The sequence below is a fragment of the Mycteria americana genome, chromosome 17 (genome assembly GCF_035582795.1).
Source record: "Mycteria americana isolate JAX WOST 10 ecotype Jacksonville Zoo and Gardens chromosome 17, USCA_MyAme_1.0, whole genome shotgun sequence".
NCBI lineage: Eukaryota > Metazoa > Chordata > Aves > Ciconiiformes > Ciconiidae > Mycteria > Mycteria americana.
This window is the reverse complement of record NC_134381.1, coordinates 1,523,100-1,542,778: the sequence shown is the minus strand read 5'-3', so window position 1 is coordinate 1,542,778 and position 19,679 is coordinate 1,523,100. Positions and strand designations below refer to the sequence as shown.

The window sequence follows — 19,679 nt, the reverse complement described above, 5'->3', positions numbered from 1 at the left end:
AGGGGGCCTGTCCCCTCCAGGGAGCAGCCAGACCCACTTCTTACAGGTGCAGCTGTAAGATGGCAAAAGGGCTGTAAGGGGACACGGGCACTGCAGCTCACGATGCTGCTGTAGCACAGGGCCAGCCCCAGTGCTTGCTCCCCACTTACCTGGTCAGTGTCTGTTAGTGCTTGGAAAAATGAGAAACCAAGGAGGGACACAGAGAAGCCAGGATGCTCCAGCCCCTGGCCTGTCCTGGAGCCTGCAGCACTTGGCCTTGGCAGAGAAGAGCTTTCCCGAGGCTGCCATGAACTTCTGCTCCCCTTCCCCAGGGCTGTCCCATCCTCCTTCCTGAGGGCAAAGATTTGGGCAATTCTCTCTCTCTCCTCTGCTCCTGTTGTTTCACAGCTTTCTGGCTGCACCCCACAGCCCAGGGCAGGTAACTCCAAGCTGGTCAGCTACTTCTGCAGGGGCACAGCAGATGTAGGCACAGCAGCATAACACTTCTGGGCTCAGTTCTACTTCAGTAGAAGAACAGCACTCAGAAAAACAAACTCAGATTGCAGAGATGCTTTAGCAGAATATTTATTTAATGCCATAGTGAAGAGCAAAACTCAGTACAAACATAAACCCTCAGTGCCTTGCTCACTGCTACACCGAGCCAAGGGAGAAGAGATTTCACAATCTTGGGGAAGGAGGGAGGAAGGCAGAGGCTGTTCCTTTGCTGTGTGACTGGACAGAGAGCTGGATGTGGATCCTGGGTGCACACACACAAAAGACTCCCTTGTTTCTGGAAGTTCTATGATGACAGAAAACCTGAGTACAGGGGTTTTGGATAAAGCCATGGGCACCTGCTGGGGCACAGCAGAATGAGGGTACAAACCCTCCTGCCAAGGGCCACAGGAGCTGTTAAAGCCATCAGTGCATATCAAGACAGTATCTGCTGCCTCCATTAAGTCTATTTGCAACCCAAGGCTGTGAGTGGCACAGGCAACTGCCCCCAGTGCTCCCAGGGGAGTCCCAAAATGCCTCCCCAGCCCCTGGCTGGGACACGGCTCCTTTCCAGACGCAGCCCAGAGCCCAGCTTCCAGGAGCAACTGCAGCTCCTGGGGCCACTGCTGGCCCCAGCCATGTAGGCAAGTCAAGATTAGGAGCTTAGTTTTAGACTCTTATATTTGGGTACCTGCTAGAGGGAGAAAAGCTTCAGGGACAGGTACAGAGTAAACACCACTGAGTTTGTAATCGCTTCAAGTGAGCCAGCTCCACCATCAGAGGGGTCCCTGGGAGGAGCTGATCACCAAACCCACAGCACATCAGCCCAGGTGGAAGGAAGCTTATTCAACTGTCACTTCAGGCAGAGGAGGGCTGCGTTCCCCCAGCCACCCATGGGTGAATACCTGTGGCCACCTGTGGGTGCCTACACCTATTCACGGAGAACATACCAAGAGAATGTAAAGTGCCACAACTTGAGTAGCATGGGAGGGAGGTGACCATGAGACCCACCAGCCATCCTCACAGCTGCTCCCTTGGGAAGGGACAGCAGATCCCCTAGAATAAACACATTACCAATGCCATAGCTTATTTAAGTGCTACTTAGCAGAGGAAGACAGAGGCAAAGCCAGCACCATGTTACCACCCGCCCTCTTCACTCTCAAGTTTGGAAACTGGTGATATCAACATGTAGTTGCTAACAGAAGGCATCGGCAGCGCACTGCTGCGTCCCCAGGGGCTGCACGAGACACCAGCCAGGCACCCTCAGCCCTGTCTCCCCCACTGCCCTCCAGGGCCACAACACCATGCGGGAGGAGGCACTCAGCATTACCCAGCAGCCAGATGAGTTGCCCGTGGAGGTTTGGGACAAAACAACATTAATAAAAGTACTATATTAAAAGAGTCCTGCAGTAAGGCAGCACAGCGCTGTACCGCGGCTTCTGCCAAGTGCTCTGCAGCCAGTAGCTCTCAGTGAGGTCAGCCACGTCCCAGGCGCTCACAGTACAAATGCTGGAGACGTGCCTCAGTGTTCTTGGAGACCAAAGCTCACCTAGAGAGAGCTGTGACCAAGTAGCAGCATTTGTGAGAAGCTGTGGGGAGCCTACCCTGCAGTGACCAGCTCAGGCTGCTGCCCACCAGGCCCAGGAACAGGTTGTTGGCTCTTACGTTCTGTCTTTGCAGCAGATGCTCCAAGGAGGAAGCAATTCCCTCTGCTGGGGTCTCTCCTGACTCAACAGATGGGATTCGTGTGCCCAGAGCTCATCTCTGTTGTGCAGGGCTCAAAGCTCTGCAAGCTCCAGAGGAGGTGGCTGCAGTGAAGAAGCTGCAGGAGCAGGTGTACCTGGGTTCAGCTTTTCTGGTTCATGAGCCAGGAGAAGAGCAGTTTCCTGGGCCTGGGCTTCTTGGCCTGCTGGATGCGCACAGCACGAGGGGAGCGCCACACCTTGATGGTGGTATCGTCGCTGGCTGTCAGGAGCAGCTCCTGCTCCACCGGGCTGAACGCCACCGAGTTGACCACATTGTCATGCTGCAGTTTTGCCAGGCAGATGTTATAGTGCCGGTCCCAGATGTAGCCATGGCGATCCTCTGCCCCACTGCAGCGGACAAGAGACCAGTAAGGACATCACCCCAGCAGTCCCAATAACCTGCTGCTCCCAATCCCCTTCCTTCCACGCAGATGGAGGCAGAGGGTGCCCCAGCCTGGCCAGCAGCCCCGTCACCCATGAGCTTCAACCTGAGCAGGCCAGCTCCCTCAGGGATCCAGAGACTGTCTGAGGTGCCCCTTCAACTCGCCCCATAGACCTGCTGCCTGCAGCCCCCAGGAAGGGCATTTGCCACCCACTGCCAAACACGCCACAGCCCAAAATGTCCCCTTTCCTCACTGATTTCACAACAGGACCAGGGCAGACAGCCTTCAGCTGATTCAGTCCCTCTGCTCTTTACAAACCTCCTGTTTCCTGCTCTGCTCACAACACACAGGAGTTTCCAACACGTGGACCAGCCCTGCTTGCACAAGCCATCCCCGCAGTGATGGCCCCAAGGCCCTCCCAGACACGGGGCCCAGATCCTGCCCACCCCCATCGCCACACACCTTGCTACGAAGTCTCTGCTGACATCCAGGAAGATGAAGAAGCACTCCTCGTTGGGTGTGTAGGCCCGATGCGCACGGAGGGCTCTTTTCACCTCCTTCATTGTCTTCAGGTCGAACACGTGCAGATCGATCTCCTCAGCGATGGGGGGCGGCTGCATCGGGTCAGAGATGACGCAGTCCCGAGGCCAGGCACGGCTGTTCACGTACAGGTACCTCGGGAAGGGGAGCAGAGGGGTTACCCTGCACATCACCACATGCAGCAAAGCTCATGGAGCTCCAGCTGTAAACACGCAGGGCAGGGACCGAGCGGTTTCTCTGGTCCTTCACAAACCTGCGGCTCAGCTCACTAAAATCCAGGCTGAAACATGGGAACTTGTTGCTGAAGCACTTCTTGACACGTTTGGAAAGGAAAGGGCCACCACAATTGAGAAAGTGGGCGTTAGGGGCTAGGTCAAGCCTCTTTAATCCCATTAAAACCAACTTTAAGAGTGAAGGAGCTGCCCACACCTTACAAGGCTCCTTGCCTGACCCAGGCTCAGCAGTGCAGAGGGAGGAAAGCATTCCTGCCAAGATCTGGGGAGATGCTCGGGCGGTAACACATGCCATCAGCACTAGGACATAAATGGGATGTGAAAGAGCAGAGCAGCCTATGCGGGCACCCTGCTCCATCCACTACAGTCATTTCTCCTCCTGCTCACCCCGCAAAAGCCCTAGGCAGCTGTCATCCACCTCCTGCGGTGTCTGAAGCCAGCACTGCCACCCCGCCACGCTCACCTGTGGTCAGGGGAGAGGCCCATGCCAATGATGTGCCCATGGATGTCAATGACGTGATCCAGTGAGTCAAAGAACTCATCCGAGCGCCTCTCCTCCCCAAGCACTGGCCCAGCAGTCGTCATCTGATGGGGCAGGATCCTTTTAATCCCTTGGGGACAGAAAGCAGAATCTGGCAGTTCTGCAGACTGCTGCCAGCAGACAGCGGGGCTGGTGGAAGTCCCCAGGCTTCGAGAAGGGGCTTCCCTTCATGCTGCTAAGAAAGGAGAACTGGCTCGCTGGCTGAGCACTGGGACAGTGCTGCTGTCCCTGCCAGGCTCCTTCAAGCTCTTGCAAGTGGTGATTTTGGCCAGGACACTGGCAGCTCTGGCAGCTCTGGCATGCCAGAGCGTAAGTGACGCTCTGGCATGTTCAACCCCAGCCAGGGAGATGCCCAACGCCTGGCTGCCAGCCCAGCTGGTACAGCCACACCTCACTCCAAGCCCACCCCGCAGCGTGCTCTGAAGCACAAGGAAGCTGCGCTGGCCCAGGAGACGCTCTGGTTGCAGAAAGGTTTTTCTCCTAAATGAGTCCTTGGGTTGGGCCCATTTCCTGCAATATCCAACCTGGAGAAGGCCCAGCAGACGCACTGGCTGTGGCAGGGCTTTCCCCTGCCACTGTCAAGTGTAGGTGGGGGTCTGCCCCAGAAAGCTCCAAGAACAGGGGTTTAAACCCAAACTGGGCTCAAGCACTTTACAAGCTTTCGAACTTCCTGACTGAGGAAGACACATGCTATGGGTCAAGTCCTCTCCCCTCCCAGCTCTAGACAGAGGTTCCAAACACAAACCATCCACGACGACTTCCTGGAGGATTCCCAACTCCCACGAGCCTCAGCAGCTCTTGGGCACACATGGGCTTAATCCTCAGCAGGTCCAAGAGGAGCTGGAAGACGGCCCATCCCATCGCCCCTCTGAGGGAATCGCTGCCAAACACCCTCGGTTTTAGCCCTCTCCCGCAGACCAACAACGTAGGGGTGGCACCACACTGCACCTCAAGTCTGAGGCCCTTCACAACATCACTGCATCTGAACCTGGGCAGCTCAGGACCTTCAGGACAGGACCTTCACTCTTGCACCCAACTGACATTGCTCACCAGCATCTTCATCCTCGTTTCCACAGCACCACACTCCCAGTTCCAAACTCAGCTACGCGGCCCCCACGTGCACAAGCCAGCGGAACAGGCAGCTTTGCCCATGACTCAAGCCTGCCAGCAGCACAAGGGAGACAGGAGCTCAAAGGAAACTCCTGCAGAAGTGCTTGTGTGCCACAGATCAGGCAAGATAGTGCCGATGCCCAGCAGCCAGCAGCATGGCTCCCACCAGCCCAGCAGCCTGGCGAGAGATGAGCACAACAGCGAGCTCTTTCAAGAACCAGTTCCTTGGGGGCAGACAGCAGATGCACCAAGGCCGGTTCGACACACAAACTCATGGGCAAACATAACAATTTGCAGTGACTCATGGCTGGGAGAGGAGCCGAGTCAGGGTTCGTCCCTCCGAACAGCCAGTCTGTGCTGCGGGCACTGGCTGCCGGCCAGGGAGTCACTGGAGTTCAAAGGCACCAAAACCCACGGCCCTGGGAGGCTGCACTGGAAGTCAGCAGAGTCCAAAGGCAGGCACTGCCTCTGCACCATGCTTCGCCTTCGCTCGCTGCAGGCCCCAGCCTGCGAGGCAGTGTTTGCTCAGCCCGGCAGATCAAGATGCAGCACTGCTTATAGGGCTGAGTCAGGGCAGACCACCCGCCACGTGTCTGGAGGCAGGCCAAGGGCCACCACGTCCACCTGCAAACCTGGCCATGGACAGGAGCATGGAGCAGAGCTACACTCAGTCCAGGTCACAGGGTGGGCAAACTTAGGTGGGCAAAGACCAAGTGACTCTTCTCCAAGTTGCCTACAGCTTTGGAAACTGCCTTACTGGGCTGTACTGGTGCAGGACCAAGTAACAGGAAGGTTAGAAGAGCCTGCAGCAGGAAAGCGAGGCTGTAACTGTGCAAGCAGCAAAAGGAACTGAAACTGTTTGGCTTTACAGAAGAGTCTTCTTGCCTGGAAGCAGCTCTCCTTCCCTCCCCACATTTCTACTGATCTGTCTGGTCCTTTCCACTGAACTTCTCTGCTAGCTTTAGGGGCTTTTGGAGAAGCAGCCAGACTACCTGCTTCTGCTCATCACTGCACTGATTTCCTGTAAGTTTAGACTCTGCTAGTCCCAGTGTCTCAAGAAGAGAGCCCCAGATGAGCAAGGGACATCCTAGCCCAGAAAAAGGTCACCAGCAGCACCATTTCCTGGCTTGTGCTGCAACTACAGCCCCTTGTACCCCACTGAGCAAGGAGGCCGAGTGCCAGCAAGCTGCCTAGGATCAGCTCGCCATGAAAACACCCACTGGGGTATCTAATAACCCACCATGAAGCCTCTTCAGTACCAAAACAGAGGTGCCTAAGTGTCTCACTGAGGCTGAAAGGCCACGTGATGCAGGGTGATCACATTGGGCAGTGGGGAGGCAGGTGAGGCACAGGGGCAGGCAGGGCTCTGTCTCCGAGAGCTGAGGGGCACTGTGCAAGCAACACGCACCTGAACTCCAAGCTGCTCAAACTAGTCTTGCCCTGATGCCCTTTCCACCCCTGCAAGACAACAGGACCGAGGCCCTTCCACATGCTCCTATCAGGGCAATCGCTGCCCTTCACATCCACCCGCTTGTGTGTGACTCATGGCTGATGTCCTAGTCAGGAGTTCCTTCTTAATCTTCTGCTCAGCCCTCGCCATGACTTCCTTGTTTGGCCACGTGTCAAGCCTGGTAGCAACAAAACAACCCTCAGGCAAGCGCTTGTGGGGTGGAACCCCCTTCAGTGATCCAGGGCATCTCAAAAGCCTCCCGTACTGAGAATCCAGCAGCCTGAGCAAAACTGCAACTCATTCACCACAAACAGGCAGCAAATAAAACCAGTCTTTTCCAGATTCAAACTCAGAGTGTAGCTGCAGCCCACACCCCCAGGGAGGCTGGCATGCCCTGGGCTCAGACCTTACCTATCTGGTGCGGGGAGTAGGTGAGGCATCCTGTGGTGAAGATCAAGTATTTTGTCTTGCTGTTGCTGTCCGTGGAGAGCAGGTTCAGCTCAGGCGGTTTAGTTCTGTTGCGTACAAACAGCTCAGCCACCTTCGTCTCCAACTCTGTATCAGTCATGGCAGGCCTCACACGGCCCTCCATGATATCATCAAAGAACTGCTGCAGCCCATCCTCTGCTGTCACACCCCCTTCATCTGGCATTTCCTGTACTGCTGGCTCTGGAGTCTGCTTGGGCTTGGCCTCCTCTTCCTCACTGTCACTGCCAAGATCAAAGACTGGGCAGGTGGAGGAAGCAGCTAGCTGCTCCTCATAGTCCAGGAGCAGGTCCGGGGAATCGTACCGGCTGCAGTCAGCCACCATCACAGTCCGGATAGTGCTGGCGTTCAGGTTCTGGATTTTGAACAGTCTCTTCACTACATTCACGTTCTCGGACTCTATGCCCTGCAAGCAGAAGGGAGAAGTAAGCGGCAACCACCTCACATCACTCCTACAGCTCAAACCTAGAGCCACCTGCCCAGATCTTGAGCCCCCACAGCAGACACCAGCCACACACCGACCTCTCTTTGCACTGCTATATGGGGCGCTGACCATGAGAACTGGCCCAAGAGGCTGGCCAGCTTTGGCGCACTTCTTCCAATCTTGGAGGTGGGCACACCGAGACAAAAAGCTCCTGCAGGCAGATGACAGCAGAGCTGGGAAACACAGAGGCCAGGCAGCCTTACTGCCACCCCCCCGCCTGAGATCATTAGCTGGCACTGCTCGGCACTTTACAAGAATTTCAGGAACATGCCTCTGTGATAAACACAGGAGGAGTGTGAAGTGCCATCCCTCTGCCTACAAGCAGCAGAGGTGGAGGACCTCTGTGCTCCTGAAGTTTGCCTGTACCCCTCAGCAGGACCAGCCTGGTTATCTGCTCCCAGACACAAGCAGCAGGTCTCTTCGTGCCTAACTGCTCCAGCCGCGCTTCAACACCCCCTGTCAAAGTGGGCAAGGTCCTTCCTCACCTCTTGGAGGTGGAAGAGTTAACGCTGTAGTGTCAGTGCAGTGCAGAGATGTGGTTATGGGAAGGGTCTCTGCTACAGAGGATTTCGCCTGGGGCCAGCATCAATCATTCATGTTAAAAAACACAAAACACCAGGATGTGCAGCTGTGGTGTTGAGACAGAGGCAAAACATGGAAAAGAACACGTCTGAGCAGCACAACGCCAGAGAATGAACAAGCAGAAAACAAGCAGTCTAAAGCCAGCACACACTGATCTCCAGGTCCCATCACAGCATAAAAGACAGCACCTGGCCCACAGAAATGTCAGCAAGGACAAGCAGGGCTGAGCTCAGCTTCCCCGCTGCCTCTGGCTCCCGGGAACAATGCACTGAGCTGCCAAGTGGGAGAACGGCCATCGCTTGGACACATGCCAGACTACAGCCATCCCAAGCCCAGCTTCATACTATCAAGGATGTCAGCAACCCTGCTGCGGTTCAACCACTCCTGTTGAGCAACGCATGCTCTAGGGAACTGCAGTCAAGTCTTCATCCCAATTAATGGGGCAAGAGTTAATGGAAGCTGAGCTGGAGTATTGCAATGGGTACCACAACACTGAGCATGGAGAAACCTCACACAAGCGTTGCCTCAAGCTCAAGATCCTGAGGGCAAGTCAGAGGAAACAAACAGGAAGGACTGGGCCATTCTTCCCCACTCACACCTCCTCCACAGCTTTTCCTCCCCCAGGAGCCAGCAGGAAGCTGCACTGCCTGTGGAGCTGGAACAAAGGCACCTCACCTGGAAAGCGTTGTTCAGCCACAGCACAGAACAGGAGGTTATACGCCCAATCCGATGGAGATTGCCAGATATCAAGTTGGTTTCATTCAGCCAGCAGCCAAACACATCGTAGGGTTTATTCCTCACCCTGGAAAGCAGCGTGAAGTTCTCTGGAAGAGAGGGGAAGCACAAATGTGAGGCGATGGCTCCCGGCAAGGGCTCTGGAGAAACCGTGGCAGAAGACATGGGAGGTGGACTGAAGTCTCCTCAACAGAGGCACTGATATAGCATCTCCACCGCAAGCTGAGCGGACACTGCCCAACCACCGTCCAGCTTCCAGTCACTACTATGGAGATAGATTATTTCTCTCTTCTACAGAGTTGTGTGGGGAGAGCATGCACAAGGGAAACCAAAATAAAAGGGCAGCCAAACCAAATAGCAATGCAACCTCACAGCCTTTCTCCAAGCATGGCCCAAAGCAGACACCCCAAGGACAAGAACAAGTCAAACACGTACAGAACTTCTTCACTCCCACCCCTGGCTCTCAAGGCCTTTCTGAGCAAGACAGCTGTGCATTTAGCAGCACTCCTTGACTTTTGGCACAGTGGGACTGTAGCACAGAGACGGTGAGAGATACTGCAGTTGGGATTAGTGAGTTTCACAGAACTGCAGCAGAAGAGGTGAAGCAGGCCTGGATGAATGCACCTCAGAAAGCCACGTGAGACCTTAGGGTGGGACTAGCACCACTTGAGTCAGAAATGGTGGCTTCAAGACAACAGGTAACGTGGATAACTCTTGCCTTGTCCAGGCCATCACTTAGAACAGAAATTAAGTGAGAATAAATACATGCCACACTGCCTTCAGGTGATGACATGGTGACCTGAGCAGAGTTAAGGCTATCCAGAAGGTTTACCCTATGAAACTGTGATTGGGACCCCTTTGCACAGATAGTGGAAGGCAGGACAAGCAGAGGTCAAGGCCACCGCACACCTGAAGAGGAAGAGAACCCCAGCACCCACCATTTCACACCTCCCAGGAAGCCCCAGTGAAGGTGAGGGCGGTATTTACCCATGCTGATTACGGCAATCTCTCCTGACGAGGAGTTGTGAGGCCCCACAAAGACACCTGACACCAGAAGGAGGGAGTCATCAGAGTTGAACTGGGAGAACTGCGTGTAGCTCCAGTTGTATGGCCTCATGTTGGAGCTGTGCTGCAGGGAGATATCCAACTCATTGCTCCAGATCTATAGACAGATGAACAAACAGTCAGGAAGCGTTGAGAAGCCTGAAAGTGGTTCCACTTTATCTGTTCTGCCAGCACTCACCAGGACAAGAAAAAAAATAATACTGAAGACTCTATTTAACTGCCTCCTAGTCCCGATTTCCCTGTCAATTCCCCTAACAGAAAATGGCCAACAGCTTTGGAGAGTGGCTAAATGCAGCACTGCTTCTCTACCTGCCAGTGGAGAAGGTGTTCGGGCAATGAATGGTACTGTCACAGCTGGATTTTTCAGCATGTTCAGAGATTCCTCCCAAGACAACCACTCATGCAAGACAACTTCTGCAGTAGATCGTTATCTCCACAGTCTTTGTTAGACCCACGGCACAACGGGACTGATTTGCATCTAGAAAGTGGCCAGAGCCAGGAAGGCACCTCGGTCACCTTCATGCAGGCTGGACCTGGAATCCACAGCCCTCAAGGCTACATTTGCAAGAGTCACTAGTTCTGTGGCTTTGAGAACAACTCAGCATCTGCAGGAACCAGCCTAAGTCCAGGGTCAAACCTCTGGTCAACCTGGTCAAACCTCTCCTCTCCACAGACTTCCTAAAGGCTGCTCTTGTGGCTAAGCCCCACTAGATCAAAGCTGGAAGGGTTATGCAGGCGAGGCTGCCACTTTACCTTGACAGTACAGTCTTTGGAGCACGATGCAAACAAACAGCCAGAGTGGGAGAAGCTGAGGTGCAAAACCTGGTCATTGTGCTCCTTCAGGGCCTGCACTTCCACGCAAGGTATGGTGTCGTAGAGCCTCTGGAACTCGTCATACCAGGAGACGGCAGCTGTAACACATGAGCAGGGACATGGGACAGGAATGTAAGTGGAGGGAAGTGACAGACCTGAGCTAAGCATGGCAACCGCAGAATCAGTCTTTAATAAAGCGCAGTCTTGACTGCTGCTAGCAATGCCAGGAGCTCTGCTGAGGCCACTATCCCTATGGCTTCAAGCAAGTTAGCAGGGCTTAACATTTTTCTCAGTAGCTTCCCTACTCACACACACAAAAAATCTTTTCCTCCAGTAAACACACAACTCCGCACCACACCACTACTTTCCAAAGCAGTACAGCCACTGCAAGAAACATCCAGGGCATAGCTGTTAGCTATCTAACAAAAGCCTTGCTCAGGACAAAACAGCCATCAGAACTGCAGACGTGCTCCAGCACAATACAAACAAATCTATCACGTGATGAGAGGGAAACTGCTCCTCAGGGTACCGGGCTCTGCTCTGATTATCTTTATCTTGTCTAACACAGAATTAAGAAGGTTTCAGAAAGGGTATGAGACCAGGGGGAAAAAAAAACCAGTCTCCATGAGAGAAGAGACTAGAGGAAACAAGAGAGAAGAACAGGAGCTGGATGCAGTGTGCCAGGACAGAAGAGGAGCCCTGCAGAAGAAGAGTCTGGAGCACACTTGCAGAAGTCACACTGACGGCCAATAAGGAGACAAATAAAGAGGATTTTTAACAAAGTGCCTGGTAAGGCAGCCTACAGACTTCTTGCAGCAGCAAATCCCGAGGAAGCAAAGAGGATTAGACATGTATATGGATAAGGGCCAATTTCCCTAGTTACACTAAACAGGACTGAAGGTTTTTTTGGAACTCGCTGCAGCCCAGGAGGCACCTGCTCCTGCAGGCAGGGAACAGCTTGCTGCCAGGACATCCCACCATTCCTCACTAGGCAGGGGGCTTCATCTTCCTCTGAAGCTCCAGGTTCCAGCCCGTCCGGCTAGGAAGAAGTCTGGACAGATCCCATCTGGCCAAGCAATCCCAACATTTCCTCTTACAAGACCCACTGGATACCATTCCCCAAACCACAGAGCTGCCCAGGGCAGGCAGGCTGGCAGGGGATTCCCCAAACTCCTGCTTCAGCCCCTTGCCGGGCCTGCCAGCCACCCTCTGCCCCCACTGCCTCGTGGAGCTGCCTCACAGCTCCAGAAGCGCAGTCTGGGAGGTGCCTGAATATGTTACTGAGTTACACCGACTGCTCCACCCCTATTAGTGCTAAAAAACAGGGCTGGCAGCTTACTAACTAACTGCAGGAGGCTGGAAGCGAAGGAGCCTGGTCAAAGAGCCTCAGATAAAACCTAAACATAATGTCCTCAACCCCATGGAGCTCCCAGGGTGAAATCACACAGAGTGAATTCACTTGGTGAAATCACGCAAGTGAAATCACGCAGCCCGAGTTGTCCCATCCACACCTCATCTCTTCTCAGAGCCCTTTTGCACTGGTGTTCCCCACTGCAGGGAGACGGGCTCCCACTGCATCCTCAGTGTTTCTTCCCGTCCTTCTGTAGCAACTGCAACTCAAGATCAAGAAGCCAATTTCCTCCGCCGTGGCCACCGCTGGGAGCACCGCGCACATCCCGGGGGCAGAGGATGTTGCACAGCCCTCCCGGACCTCTGCAGCATGCTGGGAACAGGCTTTTTGGACTCCAAGAGAGACCAGCCTTGGCAGCAAGGACTCCTGTCAGCAGGTCCCCAAGGCCTGTCTCTGGTGTGACAGCGTTGGGTTACCCTTCCAGACCACACCAAACTGCTTTCAGCACCTGAGACTCAGCAGGGAACAGACCTGTGATCGTATGACTGCCGCCACTGAGACTGCCAACAGCTCTAACAAGGGAAGGCCCTGGCAGGCTCAGTTGATGCCGACTGTTAATGGGTCATTTTCCTACTGCAAGCCGCGGCCAAGATCAAGTCTGACCTGTCCTCGCAAAGTGGGTCAACTACTGCCTTAGCATTTGCCCACTGTACAATTAAATTGCCGCACACCCACCTCCCTCTCCAGACAGCAGGCACACATGTTCTCCCTCCACAGCCAGGCTGCAGCTGCTGCCTACATCTTATGGAAATAGTTTGATCAGCTAATGTGTACTTCCAGCTCTTCCTAGTCCGGATGAGAAAGGGACAGAGCCTGAAGCAGAGGCTTGCTGTGAGGTCCTGATCAGGAAAAGCCAGCAGTGATTATCATGGAATCCAACTGGGCTGTCACGTAGCAGTGCACAGTGACTCACTGCCTCTCCTCAGGATCTCCCTCAGCAGCAGCAGTGCCCAGACAAGCTGTGCAGTAGCTACCAGAGAGCACCTGCCTAGAGAGAGCTCAGAAACCCCCTTTCTGTGAAAGAAAGGGAAAATCGAAGCATTTTCAACTATTCGATGCCCCTTTCTGAAGCGTTTGGGCCGTCCCAGAGCCCTTCACGCGCACATCGCCGCCCAAGCCTGTAGACTGCTAACGTGATGCAGTTCAGTGGCTCCATCGCCCTCGGCGCCAGAGCGTTGAGCAGCAGAGGGGGAGAGGATCTTCCCGGCTGGGCTCACGGCAGGGAGGTTTTGGGTGCCATCACCCGGGGAAGAGCCTCCCAGGGCCGCCGGAAGCCTCGGGGCTGAGCAGCCCCCCGGCCCGGCACGACACGACCGCTGTGCCTGCCCGGCAGGTTCAAGAAGGCAGCCAGCCCTGCGGGCAGCCACGCCAGCCCCGTCCCCCCGCGCCAGCGCACCTGGGTGCCGGGGCACCTCCCGGGAGATGCGGTAGTAGCGGTAGAAGAGCTCCTTCCAGAGGAACTCGTCGCGGGCCACGGCGTGCCACTGCTGGCACACCAGCCCCACCGAGAGCACGTCTACGTGGTCCAGGTAGAGGAAGATCTCGTAGAGGACGCTGTCGGGGAGGAGGGGGCCGCCGCCCGCATCCATCGTGTCATTCTGCCGCCGCGCCTGGAAGCAAACGGGGGTGAGGCCCGGCCCGGTCCGGCCGCCCACAGCCCCACGCCGGGGGCCCCGCGCCCGCCCCGGGGGCCCCATACCCGCAGGCCCGCCCGGGGGCCCGCGGCACCCCCGGCCCCGCGCGCGCCCGCCCGCCGCCCCGGGCCGCCCCCCCCCTCACGGCACCTCGGCGGCTCCGGCGGCTCCGCTGCCCCCGCCTCCTCGCGCGGCGCTTCCGGCCTCCCCGCCCCACTTCCGCTCCGGCTCTCGCGGGCCGCTCTGGCCGCTCCTCTCGGTGGTTTTCCCCCCACTTCCAATCACCGCGCCGCTTTCGGCCGCAGGCCGGAGAGCTCGAGCCCAGAGCTCCCCACAGCGCGCTAGGCGCAACTAGCCGAGCGCGGCACGCTCGCTCACGATCGCGGCGGCTCTGCCCCGCCTCGCCCCGCCCGGCCTGATCAGACCCCGCCCCTTCCAATCAGACCCCGCCCCTTCCAATCAGGCCCCGCCCCGCCCGATCAGACCCCGCCCTCCTGATCAGGCCCCGCCCCCACCCGAACAGGCCCCGCCCCACCACCCACGGGATCGAGGACCCGCGGGGTCGAGGACCCCCGGACCTGTGGCGGGGCCCCCCCACCCCCGCCCGGCATCGGGCCCTGCTGCACCCCCGGCGGCCATGCCCGGCCCAGCTCATGGGGACCCCCGGCTCCCGGCCTGCCCTGGCCTTGACCCCGGCCTACCCCGGCCTGCAGCTCCCGCAGGCCCCCGCCGGGCCCGGCTCCAGGCAGCCGCGCTGCCCGCCTGACCCCGCCGCCCTCCCGCCCCCGCCGCTTTCCGGCAGAGCGGCACCATGGTGGCCCTGGGCACCCTCCTGCTCCTCGGCCTGCTCCTCACGGCCCCGCCGGGACTGGGGCAGGGGCAGGGGCGGCGGCAGCGGCCGCGGCCGCCCCCTCCCCAGAGCCCGTTGGAGAAGGTGGCGGCTCAGGAGGAGCTCAGCCTCCCCCAGGTGAGGGGCCGGGGCCGGGCGGGTCTGTGGGCACCCGTCCGTCCCCACCACCGGGGCTGGGGCCCAGCCCTGCGCTCGGGGCCGCAGGCAGGCAGCGGGGCCACAGCCCGTCCCCCTGTGTGTCCCTCCAGGTCGGACCCTGCCGTGTTCCCCCGGCCCGCGGCGTTCCCCCTCCAGACCTGCCCTTGCGGCCTGTCCCCCGGCCCGAGCCCCCCGGCGCCCCCCAGTCAGGGATCGCAGGAGCACGAGCCCAGCTCAGCCCCCAGGCGCTGCCCACGGAGCTGCCCGTGAGGCAGGCGCAGGGGCCGCAGCCTCGCCAGGGACCCCCATCCTGGCTGGCTGCCGTCCAGCTGGGCCCCCGGCTCCCACAGCTACCTCTGTCCTCGGCCCTGCGGCTGGGGCACCCAGTCTCCTCGGTTTTGGGTTTGGCACTCACGTCACCGCGTGGCGCTGGGCACGGCCTCCAGCCGGGGCTCGGGTTGAGCTTGGGGCTCTGCTGGGGGGTCCAGACCGGGGCTGCAGCCTCCCTGGCAGTATGAGGTGTGGGGGGATGCCTCATGCCTCCCCACAGCCCCCCTGCTCCAGCCTGTCCCCATGCCAGGCTCCTATCTGTCCTGCTCTGTCCCACCTGCCGGCTCCCAGACAAGGGCAGTCGTGCCCCGTGGGCACGCCAAGGGGCCAGGCTGCGGGCAGAGGTGCCAAGCGAGTGGAGACAGCATGGAAGAAGGGTGCTCGGGGTGGTGGGTGCTCAGGGCAGCGGCGTGGTGGCACCCCGGAGTGGTGGTGACCTGGCAGATGGTGCCACCCCTGTGGCATGCAGCTTGCAGGCATGTGGTTCCTGGTCAGCGTGGCCTCCCGCTGCGGCTACCTGTCGGAGTACAGCCACCGGCTGGAGGCCACGGCGATGACGGTGAGCGTCCTGGACGGGCAGAGCCTCGCCATCAGCACCTTCAGGAAGCTGTGAGTGACACCGGCCACTGAGGCCACAAGCAGGGACAGGGACACTGCAGGCAGGTCAGAGCAGGGCCAATGCCCTGGGATGGGGACGGGGGACGCTGGACGGGACGGGGGATACTGCAGGCAGGTTGGAGCAGGGCAAGTGTCCTGGGATGGGGACACTGGGTGGGACAGGGACGCTGCAGGCAGGTCAGAGCAGGGCAAGTGTCCTGGGATGGGGACACTGGATGGGACAGGGACGCTGCAGGCAGGTCAGAGCAGAGACAGTGTCCTGGGATGGGGACGCTGGGTGGGACAGGGACGCTGCAGGCAGGTCAGAGCAGAGCCAGTGTCCTGGGATGGGGACGCTGGGTGGGACGGGGACGCTGCAGGCAGGTCAGAGCAGAGCCAGTGTCCTGGGATGGGGACGCTGGGTGGGACGGGGACGCTGCAGGCAGGTCAGAGCAGAGCCAGTGTCCTGGGATGGGGACGCTGGGTGGGACGGGGATGCTGCAGGCAGGTCAGAGCAGAGCCAGTGCTCTGGGATGAGGACAAGGGACGCTAGGTGAAATGGGGACGCTGCAGGCAGGTCAGAGCAGGACCAGTGCCCCGGCCACGGGCTCAAGGAGGAGAGAGCTGCCCAGGAGCAAAGTGTGGGTGGGATCTTCTCTGGGATGTTTTGTGGTAGAAGCCCTGGCCGCGGCAGGGCTAGTACCCTGCCATCTGCATGCCACCAGCCTGGGGCGGGCTTGGGCTGCCCAGGCTGGGCAGGGTGGGGGGCAGCCAGGCTGGGGAAACTGAGGCACCGGTCAGGCACCTGCTCGCTCCACAGCCGCCCAGCCAGGGACAGGCTCTCGGGACCACCCCAGCAGCAGCATGGCTGAGGAGGGTGGTCTTCAGTGCATCCGTGGGCCCTGGGGGGTCTGAGGGGCTGAGCCAGGCTTGGAGTTGCAGGGAGGGGGCAGGGACCCCTCGGGCTCAGCAGGTTTTCAGGCTCTGTGTCTCTCCCTGCGTCTCCACGGGGCTCTGGGACATCCCTTCGCAGCATCTCCCTGGGGAGAGAACAAAGTCCCAAGAAAACAGGTCCTGTGTGTGGCCTGGCAAGCGGGGCAGGCAGGGACCTGGGCTGGATCCTCTCCAGCCTGTGCTGACAGCCTCCTCCTCTCCCCATACAGGGACGGGACATGCTGGGAAATCAGGCAGCAGTACCTCCCTGCCCAGGCACACGGACGCTTCCTCCTGAAGGGTGAGGGAGGCCGGGCTGCGGTGGCAGGGGGGCTGCAGGGACCGCGGAGCTGGAGCCCTCCACTCCTGCTTTTCGCAGGGCTTTGGTACCAGTGTCCTCCTTCCCAGTGCCCTCCCCGTATCCCACCTCTGGGGTCTCAAAGCACTCCAGTGCCAGATACCATTATGGGCAGTGCTGTGGACTGGTGCCCACTGGTGGGGAACGGCACCCTGTGGGGCTGCACCCGCTCTGGCCCTGATTTTCACCCCTTGTACACCCCACTCATGGCAAAACAAGGCCCCTGGACGGTGCTGGGGGTAACCAGGGTTAGCCGGGACTAACTGGGGCTGCCTTCTGTCTTTCCCAGGCCGTGGCTATGGCAACATGGTGGACGTGGTGGTGGGTGAGACAGACTACAGCAGCTACGCCATCCTCTATTACCAGAAGGGACGGAGCATCTCTGTCAAGCTCTACGGTGGGTTGGTGCTCGGAGGCTTGTGGCGGATGAAGAACAGGGGCGGCAGAGGGGTGGGAAACCCATGCTGGGCTCGAGGGATGCCCGCCGGAGCCCTGGAGGACACAAAGGCAGGGATGAGGTCTCTCTGAGGGTCCTGGTCTCCAGATGGAGAGTTTTGTCCCCAAACACTGTGCAGGGGGGAGCCAGTAACCAGCTTCTCTGAGCTGAAAGACCCCTTATCCCTGCACTTTGCCACAAGGGGCACGGGGGGCTTTGGGGCAGAGCTCGAGGCCCCTGACGGCATCTTCCTCCCCAAGCAGGACGGACCAGCCGGGTCAGCGATGCTGTCGTGGACAAGTTTGAGCAGCGCGTCAGGGCTGTGGGCCTAAGCGAAGACGTGACCTACTATTTCCCCGTATACGGTGGGTGGCACGCAGTCCCTTGGGAGCAGGGGGCACCCGCGGCAAGGGCTGTGCCCAGGAGGGGCCTGGCAGTGGGGGCTGGGGTCCAGCATGGGGAGTGGGAGGCAAATCCACATGGGTTTGAGCAGCTTGTGGCCCCGTGTCACCCACAGTAGGGCCACGTGTGGGGCCTGTCCCAATGCTGCAGCCACCCCAGGGACAAGGATCAAAGGTGCAAGGACTGGGCTGTGCCCCACAGTGCCCCTGGGGTGCAGGGCTGGGGGTCCCCGGTGCCCAGGCAGGGTGACCTCCCCGGGCTCTCTCTCTTGCAGGGTTTTGCGACTCCGCAGATGAGTTTCACATCCTTGACGGTGAGTTGTGGATCCTGGGCAATGTGCTGGGTCCCCCCATGTGCCAGGCTTGGCCCCACATTGGGCACTATGTGGGTTCTCCCTTCCCTGGCTGTGGGCTGAGCACTTGGGGCTGGACCCACACCGCACCACAGCCGTGTGGTCCTGCCCCAGGAGCGCAGGGGGGCTGGTCTGGCATGGGGGGTCCATGCCAGACCATCCCCCAGGACAGGGTCCCTCCGAGCCCTTGTGAAGGGTGAGGAGGTGGCAGACCATCACCCAGGATATGCATCAGATGCACCCTGGCAAAGCAAAGCCCCATTTGTCCCCTACATGGGTCAGGCTGGGCTTAGTGGGGTCTATATTGGTTTTTCGTGGGGTGGGATGGGGTGTCCTGGGACAAGGACACCCTGGGGTGAGGGCTGGGGTCCCTCAGGACAGCTCCATCACTTGTTGGTGCTTGGGGAGGCAGAGGTGGGTCTCCAGCACTGGCGCTGGGCTCTGACGTCTCCCCAGCCTCTCAGCACTTCTCTTTCCCTTCCAGAAATGAAGGCATAGGTGCAGATGGTGTTGCCAGGAGGTCCCCAGAGCTCAGCCCTCACTTCATCCAGCCACCCACGGCCACACAGGACCGAGCCGGGGTTTGGTCAGACCCCGCTGCAGCTCCACAGCCCTGGAGGCAACCCCGAGGCACCCGGCTCCTCCAGCTGCACTGGCAGCTGTGCCTGTCCTTGTCCTGTGTCCCCCCCCAGCTTTGTGTCACCCCTCTCCGCTTTCCGCCCCAGTGCCCTGCAGCAGCCAGCAACACCCCAATAAATGCCTCAGAGAAGGGTCTGTGTCCAGGCAAGTCACCCCTCGATCTGCCCCAGCAAGGCCAGCGCTGCCTCCACCTCTGGACTGCTGCTGCCCTGGCACTGTGCTCCTGGCCAGGGGGTGCCGGGGGGGTACTGGGGGGCTGTGCAGCCCCCTCCACGCAGCCCTGTTGTCCTCTCCCCAATCACGAGACGCTGAGCCAGGAATCGTGGCAGTTCCCAATTTACTCTCGGGTGCTGTAGTGCATGTGAGTCTGGCTGGTGAGTGAGAGAAGCCCCGAGCGCCCAGCACAGTGTGGGGAAAAGCACCGTGCCCGGTGCCGTGGGGCCGCGTGGGCTTGGGGGGCGCTGGGGACCGGTGCAGGATCAGCCCTTCCCCTGGGACAAGCCAGGAGATCCCTCAGGGACCCCAGAGGAGGAAACCTCGGCCCTGCAGTGGTCCTGCTGGTCCCCAGGGCCTCCGAGGCAGTGAAACACCCCGTCCCCTGTCCCAGCCCTGCGGACCGCGTTCCCCGGGGGCTGGTGCCTGGGCCGGACCCCTGCCTGTGAGGGCTTCCCAGAGCCTGCCTGCACAGCCAGCACCCCACTGGAGAGCCAGGCAGGGGGGACGTCCTTTGCGTGCTCTGAGTGCGCTGTGGGGGCTATGGAGACTGGGGGGGCTTGGACTGGGGGTGCAACCAGGGTAGAGGGGCTGCGGCCCCAGGGTTAATGCTGCAGGACCCCTCTCCCCTGCGCGTCCAGCCTGGCTGGGGCTGTCCTGCCACGCGCTTGGGCCAGGGTGTTTTGGGCGAGCGGTGCCAACTCCCTGGCGCAGGCTGGGCGGTGGGAGGGGACGGGGAGCAGCCTCC

General features: G+C 59.2%; 2 protein-coding genes across 3 annotated transcripts; one reads left to right on the top strand and one right to left on the bottom strand.

Moving 5' to 3' along the window:
* Window positions 1-555: 555 nt before the first annotated feature.
* On the bottom strand, window positions 556-13,638 carry FBXW5 (F-box and WD repeat domain containing 5). The gene is made up of 8 exons (XM_075519513.1): window positions 13,446-13,638; window positions 10,579-10,736; window positions 9,748-9,922; window positions 8,701-8,849; window positions 6,885-7,365; window positions 3,836-3,983; window positions 3,062-3,274; window positions 556-2,564 (listed from the first exon to the last, which is right to left on the bottom strand). Exons 1-8 carry the CDS (start codon window positions 13,636-13,638, stop codon window positions 2,318-2,320), a joined length of 1,764 nt encoding a protein of 587 aa, XP_075375628.1. The 3' UTR covers window positions 556-2,317.
* Window positions 13,578-18,820, top strand: C8G (complement C8 gamma chain). 2 transcript variants are annotated; one of them, XM_075519515.1, is made up of 7 exons: window positions 13,578-13,675; window positions 15,471-15,610; window positions 16,762-16,832; window positions 17,179-17,286; window positions 17,589-17,690; window positions 18,002-18,040; window positions 18,564-18,820. In XM_075519515.1, the coding sequence occupies exons 2-7, from the start codon at window positions 15,480-15,482 to the stop codon at window positions 18,575-18,577; spliced, it is 465 nt and encodes a 154-aa protein (XP_075375630.1). In that variant the 5' UTR covers window positions 13,578-13,675; window positions 15,471-15,479; the 3' UTR covers window positions 18,578-18,820. The 2 variants fall into 2 exon arrangements, with proteins under 2 accessions (XP_075375630.1, XP_075375629.1); XM_075519514.1 differs by lacking the exon at window positions 13,578-13,675 and adding an exon at window positions 14,328-14,650.
* Window positions 18,821-19,679: the final 859 nt, after the last annotated feature.

Bases quoted from the DNA above. Each gene is read 5' to 3' on its own strand.
- FBXW5 (XM_075519513.1), bottom strand. From the start codon at position 13,638: ATGGATGCGGGCGGCGGCCCCCTCCTCCCCGACAGCGTCCTCTACGAG. The intron at 3,984-6,884 runs GTAAGGTCTGAG...TCTGTCCCCAAG, and splicing joins CTACTCCCCGCACCAGATAG to GGATTAAAAGGATCCTGCCC. The intron at 2,565-3,061 runs GTGTGTGGCGAT...TGTCCGCTGCAG, and splicing joins AGCAGAGACTTCGTAGCAAG to TGGGGCAGAGGATCGCCATG.
- C8G (XM_075519514.1), top strand. From the start codon at position 14,495: ATGGTGGCCCTGGGCACCCTCCTGCTCCTCGGCCTGCTCCTCACGGCC. The intron at 15,611-16,761 runs GTGAGTGACACC...CTCCCCATACAG, and splicing joins ATCAGCACCTTCAGGAAGCT to GGACGGGACATGCTGGGAAA. The intron at 17,287-17,588 runs GTGGGTTGGTGC...CTCCCCAAGCAG, and splicing joins CATCTCTGTCAAGCTCTACG to GACGGACCAGCCGGGTCAGC.